Source organism: Clarias gariepinus, chromosome 22, assembly GCF_024256425.1.
Source record: "Clarias gariepinus isolate MV-2021 ecotype Netherlands chromosome 22, CGAR_prim_01v2, whole genome shotgun sequence".
Classification (NCBI taxonomy): domain Eukaryota; kingdom Metazoa; phylum Chordata; class Actinopteri; order Siluriformes; family Clariidae; genus Clarias; species Clarias gariepinus.
Window position 1 is genome coordinate 25,246,468 of NC_071121.1, and position 8,645 is coordinate 25,255,112.

The window sequence follows — 8,645 nt, forward strand, 5'->3', positions numbered from 1 at the left end:
GAGTGCGCTCAAGCATGGGAGAGGTTTCTGATGACGCTTCATAAGGAAAATTTATAAAGGCACTGATTCATAAAAGGTTCAGTTGCCTTACCCTAAACAGCCAATTTTATACATTGTTGCTTATTTTAGACGACATATCTGATTTGTTATTTATATTTATTTTGTAAAAATAACATTATTAATCTTTGTAAAAAATAGTGTTTTGATGTTGCAGGACAGGCTGTAAGATATGGCTTTACAAGACGTGTGTGATTTTATTAACTCCTCTCATGAACTTCAGTGGAATGCTTCATGCTTGTGGTCCAGTTCTCCGGAGAGTACCTTTCACTTAGGTGGCTCCAAAACCAGATGGCTGCAGGAAATCGGAAATTCAAGTCCACTGGAATTTTATGTACCGGTGCATGAATACCTAACTCGGAGCCCTATTCGCTTTGGGCAAGTCCAACCTTTCTTTGCCAAATCACACCACTCACCTATTCCATTCTCGGACTCTCCATCTGCTCCTCTCCCCTTTCCTCTGGGTCATGGCACAACCACACTGGGATTCATCTTCCAAGGTGGTGTGATTGCTGCAGCAGACTCACGATCCAGCTGTGCAGGCTTAGTGGCATGTCCAGCATCCCAAAAGATCATACCTGTCCACTCCCACCTGGTGGGGACCACGTCAGGTACCTCGGCTGACTGTGTCCTCTGGAAGCGCATCTTAGCAAGGGAGTTGAGGCTTTACCAGCTTCGAAACAGGCGAAGGCTTTCGACGGCAGGTGCCGCCAAGCTGTTATCCCACATGCTGCACCCTTTTAAAGGCACTGAGCTGTGTGTGGCTGCTACTTTGTGTGGATGGGATGGAGGGGAGAAGGAGATTATGCCATGTCCAAGTGAGAGACAGGTTGATCAAGGACCTAAGGCAAAAAGTGAAGCCAAGGCTTTTGTAGAGAGCAGCGATGATAAAGCATCAATAATCGACAAAGACACCAAAGAAATGGCCATCTCTACTTCAAAACACTCAGGTCCAGCCCTTGTTTATGTGTGCAGTGATGGTCTGCGTTTGAAGGGTGAGCTCTTCTCGGTGGGCTCAGGTTCCCCCTATGCTTACTCAATCCTGGATCAGAGGTATCACTTGGGGATAAGTGTTGATGAAGCGATCTCAGTAGCCAGGGAAGCCGTGTACAGGGCCACACACAGGGACGCGTACTCGGGCAACAACGTAGACCTGTATCACGTCACTGCTAAAGGCTGGACACGGAGGAAGAGAGAGGACCTCAAAGAAGAATACTACAGAGAGAAGGAGAGAGAGAGGAGAAGAGTTGAAGATAGAAAGAAGGAGAGAGAAAAAGAAAAAGCAAGGCAAGATGACCAAGCTGAGTTGAACCAGTAAAAAAAAGAAGGTCTTCATTAACTTAAAAAAATTAAAATACAAATAAATAATAAATAAATAAATTTGAGCTATTTCCACTGTGTGCATGTGAATGGGTTATAATTATTTATTGTTATTATTATAATAATAATAATTATTATTGTTGTTATTATTATTATTATTATTATTATTATTATTTGTGGTTGTGTCATACACAGGATGGGTTTAATTATTTTTTTACATTTACATTCAGCATTGAATGTCAGAATAATAATTCTAATATCAGAAATAAGAGGATGTGTTGTTCCATTTGTAATGTGGGCTCAGCACATAAATAAAAACCTTCATAAACATAGGGGAAACTCTGGTTTCTGTGGCAAAGTCGGCTCTGCAAATGGGAAGACTAGTCCTCATCCCACCAATCAGGACAAAAGTGGTGCGTTAATGCATGTTAATCAACAGGAATGTCCAAATTGGTGGTGGTATGATCCCCAGCCCATGTGTACATTCCAGGAGTTGGGATATTAAGTTAGTGTAGAACAAAGGATTCCGGATAGGAATCAGGGGAACCAGATGAAACAAGAAAATGTCTAATATTGCGTTATTAAAGTGGACATTGAACAAATAGACAAGGCATGGCTACAATACCTTGTACAAAAATTCATAAATACTTTTAGCATGACAACTGCACCCACTGCAAAAGCTTTTAGCACCCACTGCCCCCTGAAAGTAACTATTGGTAAAATGGATCTAACACTGAGCTTTATATACACTTAGGTAAAGCATAAATTATGATGAAGAAGTCAAGTAGGTTTCAGGTTGCACACAGTCGCTGAGATGCAAAACCATAAAGGCAGAGGAAAAGCAGCCTGTTTTGCATTCCTCTGAAAATGTGGTCAGAGAGAGAGAGAGAGAGAGAGAGCACATTAATACCCTGGTATCACCTTTTTTATTTCATTAATCTCATTCTAATATTTTTATTCTCTAATTTGCATTAATCTTATATTATCAGAAACAATTTGACATAGGCAGGTGTGACATCAGAAATCTTTGGATTGTCACAATTGCCTGTGTCAAATTATACTGTTGTACAAGTTTCAAGTTACAACCACACTGCAACACAGAACATTGTAACTTACATCTATCTATCTATCTATCTATCTATCTATCTATCTATCTATCTATCTATCTATCTATCTATCTATCTATCTATCTATCCATTTTTGTTTATTTCCTTGATTTATATTTTTCTATTTTGCTACTACTGTATGTAGATTCACACTGTTGTTTATTTATACCCATTCCATTTCTTTACATTCATAATTTGTGACCAAATCACTGCCTTGATTTTTTAAATTATACCACTCTCTTGTGTTCACTTGTGTAACACAAAATAAGCATTACACAAAATATACCCATTACATTATCTAAAATTATACAGTATAGATATAGAAACAAATATTTTTTTTTTACTAAATGTATACAGGATACACTAATTTCATGGTCTTTCATGATTTTCATTTCTTTCAACTTTGTAAAACGATGCTCTGTCTGCTGTATGCATGCTTTGTAAATCCTTCATAACGCCTCTAATCTGAGGTGCTGGTTGTTAATTGGTGATTTCTGAGGCTGGTGACTCTAAATGAACTTCTCCTCTTGCTTTCCTGGGAAGGTCTTCATGAGAGACAGTTTGGTTCATGGTGCTTGATGGGTTTTGCAAATTCACTCAACAATACTGTTTTTGTAAGAACTATTACAGAAAGGCTGACCTCTGTGTCTTAAAATAACAACAGACTGTTGTTGTTGTTACTTCAACTAATTCAACTAACTAAATATGATTTTTTTTTCAGTAGAATGTAGAAAATAAATCACCAAAAATAAACCATTGAAATATAAGGTGTGTCCACATTTTTGACTGCATCAAATTTTCTTGAATATGTGAGTTGCATATAATTTGGAGATATGGTGGGTAGAGATTAGACTCATCAGAAGTTTTAGGGCCTGTTCAGAGAACCTTCCCCACCAACCTGGTAACAAACTGATAATCACTGATATGTAAGAATACAGGTTTTTGTGTTTATGATTTACTGTGCATCTTCAATATTGTACATTTACATACATTATCTGAGAACTTCTGGAATGTTCTAGACACTTCTACAACTCTACCAGCAAGCCTTCATACACATGATGGTTTTGAGGTTTCTCTATAAGCTTTTTAAGTATATTCAGGACCCTTTGTTTATTAATAAAATTTAAATGTATATATTTTTGGGGATGGTTTAAAATGTGAGTGGTCAGATCTAAATGGCAGGGCAAGGCCATTGTTAAAGTATAGTCAACATCTTTATTACTATTTAGTGTTTCATAGGTTTAACATGTTCCTAATTATGCATAAACACTGTATACAGTACACACATTTTATTTTTAAATGATTTCTTAATTAATTTAATGTTTTAATAGATTAACCCGCTTTAAAATAGCCCACATTCTAATTATTACCTAATCCGAAATCGCGCCACATTCTATATATAGTGCACTAGATATGAAATTAAACCCATGATTTAACACACTTTGTAGTGTACTTATGTACGAAACAGGCAGCTATTTGTAATTAAACCCGTTACGAATAGCTGCTTTGAAACTAAGTTATTACTCTATTAAAATGTTTAAATGCATACAATTTTATAGCATTTAAAAACGTTCTGTGCTTTGTATTAATGTTAATTGAAGTACTGTAGCCACGCAGCTAGGCTAACATTACAGTTTTATCTCGAAAAGTTTATCCGGGTGTTTAGGGACAGCACAGGAGTAATGTTATGCTAGTAATGTTAGTTGGCGAGTTTAGCTAGCAGCCTGGTATTAGAATAGGTTTAGAAATAAATAAAAATGGCGCCGGTGTTTAATGTTAAGAACAATATCAAGAGAAATCTGTCACAGCATATCGAAAAAACGCTGTTTAAAAAGCGTAGTTAGTAAAATCTGCATAGTTTATAAAATCTACACGGATGTGGATTAAAAAGGAAATCTTCGGTAGTAGCGTTCATGTTTACCAGGATGGCCGAGTGGTTAAGGCGTTGGACTTAAGATCCAATGGACATATGTCCGCGTGGGTTCGAACCCCACTCCTGGTAAAGCTTTAGTTTTTTTTTTTTCATATAAATTCACAAACATATTTATTTATTCTTTATTTATAGTCTTCTTTAACCTTGATCATTGCTTAACACAAAACAGCAATAAGAAAAACAATAAGAATTAAAAGAAGTGTCAATTTTAAAATATACCTCACGTTTGCGCACATGCATTTATTTTGCATTCACCCACTGCCCCCTGTCGGCCAAGTCACGCTATTACATCCTCAATTAGCAATGCATACAATTCAGATTCAGATGGAAAACTCATAATCAGGTTACAGTTTACACACTTACTTAGTAAAATAAACTAGAATATTTTTTTTATGGTGTGATTATGTTATTTAGACAAATTATGACTCATTTATATGAACGTGGTACGAGCTCCAGTCAACATTCACACCATATGGGCAGTTTGGGAACGGCAATTTGCCTAACCTGCATGTCATCTTGAATCTTGGAATAAATTTTTTTCAGAATCTCTAATAAACGTCTATAATGCTTCGCCCCCATGGTATTCGGTCATAGCGTTTAGTTGAATCAAAATGCCTCATATCTTGTAAATGGCAAACACTTTCCCCTTCATTTAACAACAAAGACTTATTGATTGGATTGACGTGTATATCCCTTTCATTTTCGGCATAATAGTGATATCCGTTACTTTAAAGACATTTACAATAAACTTTTTCTAGGCTTATTCAACATACCTGTACCAGGTTCTTCCATCTTTTCTTCTTTACAAAGTCAGCTCTCAAAGCATACAGTGTTCCTTATCCATTTACCACCTTTACTGTATATCTTGATAACGGAACAAAGACGAAATAATGGCAAGGTTTCCACAATGTATACTTACGTCCTACAGTCTTCTTATACTGACTTAAACAAAAGTATACAGATCTGAGATTATCTGATTTTGGATTCGCATTTTGACTGCAAGAGCCCTGACCATCAGCCAATAAATTTTATACACAGAACACCACACAAAACTTCACTATATGAAATTGACCAACTCCAGCTTATGAAGTGTTTGCACAGTTTGCACAGTTCTGAGTCGATGATCAGTCCATGCATGTTAGATTTGGTCTCAGTATCAGTGCCAGTAACATACCAGTCATGATACCAAATGATCTGTCAAAACTGTATATCACCAGTTCAAACAATAATTTGTTTTTTAATCGCTTTGTGTCCTCTTTAGTGTTGGAAATAATTTTCCTTCCCTTTTACTTTCACTTTATTCTGACACACTTATGCATATTCTTTTGTGACTCATATGTAACTTTATTGTTTATTACATCTTGACTGTTTGTGATTAATTGCACAGTTTCTCAATAAAAACTGGATCACAAAAAAGTATAAATGTTTAGGTTCTATTTTGCATTTCCTATATTACCAGACTGTATTTCTTCATTTATGCGCTCATGTATGCAGTTGTTCGCTGCATCTATAATGAGTGCTGTGTTTGTACTGATCAAATTTCCTGAGTGATGTGTGATTCTATTAAGTTAGTAATAAAGTTGCTAGAGTAACAGATTGAGGTGATAACCTGGAGTTTGCATAGTATGTATCTGTCCCTTTATTATAGATATCATGATGTTCAGAATTTAGAACATGTGTGTGAGCATCAAACAAGACCTGATCAGCTACTTGCATCCACAGAGCCTGTCATGTTCCATATTTCTTTTTTTTTCTTAAGTAGTATTAATGGTGCAGTCTGAGATTTCAGTGATTGGTTGCTTTAGATCCCAGTTCCCCCTCATGTCTGTGTTTCCTTCTGGCTCCTCCCTTTTAGTTATGATGTCATACTTAGTTCTGCTGGAGTCCCTGCTTGCACGCTACACTAAATATACATTCACCTTCTACATTGTGTGACTGTGACCATACCTAACTGTTATCTCTCCCTGTCTCTCTCTCACTTCACATCTCGCTCCTGAGCTGCCAGTGATCCCGACCCCCTCTGCCCTCCGGACCTGTCTGTCTCGTCCTGGTATCCCACTTCTGGTTGGAGATCTTATCTCATGCAGGTCCTGTGCTGTCTGTTTAGGATGCGCATGATGGCATGTGACACGTATGCTTAACACGTATGTTTGATGCCTCCCATGTTGTGTTCTTGTGTAATGGCATTTATAAAGTGTTATATGTGTGTTATAAGAGACATTGTAAATCAGAAAAATCATATATCATCATATACTTTTTAAAAAGTGAATTTATAATAAATATACTTTATATGTTTACTTGTTTTTGTATTGAATATTATATTATATTTATAAAATATCAAATAAAAAGTTATAGAATCAATAATTAATATATATATATATATATATATATATATATATATATATATATATATATATATTTCATTGAATAATAATGATAATTATCATCATCATCATCATCATCAGAATTTAATACATTCACCAAGTTTAAATTTTTATTGTATTATGTATTATTTGTTACTGTATATTATATTTTATTTCACAACTTTTTTTTATCCTTGTTTTGTTTATTAAGTTGGCTTGAGAAAGCCAACTTACTGATATCCGACTTAAACTTATTATTATTATTCTGAGACTAAATTTATAAACTCTATCTCCTCCTAGAGCTTTAACTCCACTAACTCCAAACTCGGCCCAGACCTTCAGACTGATCTCACGGGGTGTGCTATATCTTTTCTAACTGATCGGACTTACTAATTGCCCCGCAGGGGCAATTAACCGCCCCAAAAATCCCATTCACTTAACATTGAGAGAATTTTGACGGTTTGTTGCGCAGAGAGGGAATTTTGTAGAAACGTTAAATTAACCCTATTTGAAGATGTTTGCAGCCTTTGTCAAAAGATACCATGCACAAGGGTATAAGTTTTACCCCCGGGGCAAGAGAGGTCCCCAATTTTCCCCATTGACATATAATGGGGATTTTGGCGATGAACTAGTCCCGCACCATTTATCGTAGACCCATGAGTGAGGTGTCAAAGCGTGCAGAATATTCGGGAAGAATTTTTCTATGACTTTCCTAAGGGGTGGGCGGTTAATTGCCCCCGCAGGGGGCAATTAACCGTCCCATTGACTTATAATGGGGATTTTAGCGAATTATAACTGGTCCCGCACCGTTCATCGTAAACCAACAAATGAGGTGTCAAACCGTGCGCCTTATTCGGGAATGGGGTGCCGTGACTCTTCTAAGGGGTGGGTGGTTAATTGCCCCCGCAGGGGGCAATTAACCACCCACAGACTTAACATTGAGACCAACATTGCCCGAGTCCCATGAGTGAGGTGTCAAACCGTGCGCCTTATTCGGGGATCGACTCTTATTCGGGGATCGACTCTTCTAAGGGGTGGGTGGTTAATTGCCCCCGCAGGGGGCAATTAACCACCCACAGACTTAACATTGAGACCAACATTGCCCGAGTCCCATGAGTGAGGTGTTAAACCGTGCGCCTTATTCGGGGATCGGGTGCTGTGACTCTTCTAAGGGGTGGGTGGTTAATTGCCCCCGCAGGGGGCAATTAACCACCCACAGACTTAACACTGAGAACAACTTTGACCGAGTCCCATGAGTGAGGTGTCAAACCGTGCGCCTTATTCGGGAAAGGGGTGCCGTGATTTTTCTAAGGGGTGGGTGGTTAATTGCCCCCGCAGGGGGCAATTAACCACCCACAGACTTAACATTGAGACCAACATTGCCCGAGTCCCATGAGTGAGGTGTTAAATCGTGCGCCTTATTCGGGGATCGGGTGCTGTGACTCTTCTAAGGGGTGGGTGGTTAGTTGCCCCGGGGGCAATTAACCACCCATAGACTTAACATTGAGACCAACATTGCCCGAGTCCCATGAGTGAGGTGTTAAATCGTGCGCCTTATTCGGGGATCGGGTGCTGTGACTCTTCTAAGGGGTGGGTGGTTAATTGCCCCGGGGGCAATTAACCACCCACAGACTTAACATTGAGACCAACTTTGACCGAGTCCCATGAGTGAGGTGTCAAACCGTGCGCCTTATTCGGGAATGGGGTGCTGTGACTTTTCTAAGGGGTGCGTGGTCAATTGCCCTCGCAGGGGGCAATTAACCCCCCACAGACTTAACATTGAGACTAACTTTGCCCGAGTGCCATGAGTGAGGTGTCAAACCGTGCGCCTTTTTCGGGAATGGTGTGCTATGACATTTGGTAGGG

At 38.4% G+C, this 8,645-nt stretch overlaps 1 protein-coding gene and 1 non-coding gene across 2 annotated transcripts; both read left to right on the forward strand.

Moving 5' to 3' along the window:
* The first annotated feature begins 229 nt into the window (after positions 1–229).
* psmb11b (proteasome 20S subunit beta 11b) lies at positions 230–1,375 on the forward strand. Its single transcript, XM_053482606.1, has one exon. The coding sequence runs from the start codon at positions 230–232 to the stop codon at positions 1,373–1,375; it is 1,146 nt and encodes a 381-aa protein (XP_053338581.1).
* A 3,027-nt stretch (positions 1,376–4,402) lies between these two features.
* On the forward strand, positions 4,403–4,485 carry trnal-uaa (transfer RNA leucine (anticodon UAA)). Its single transcript has one exon. It is a non-coding gene; the product is annotated as a tRNA-Leu (tRNA).
* Positions 4,486–8,645: the final 4,160 nt, after the last annotated feature.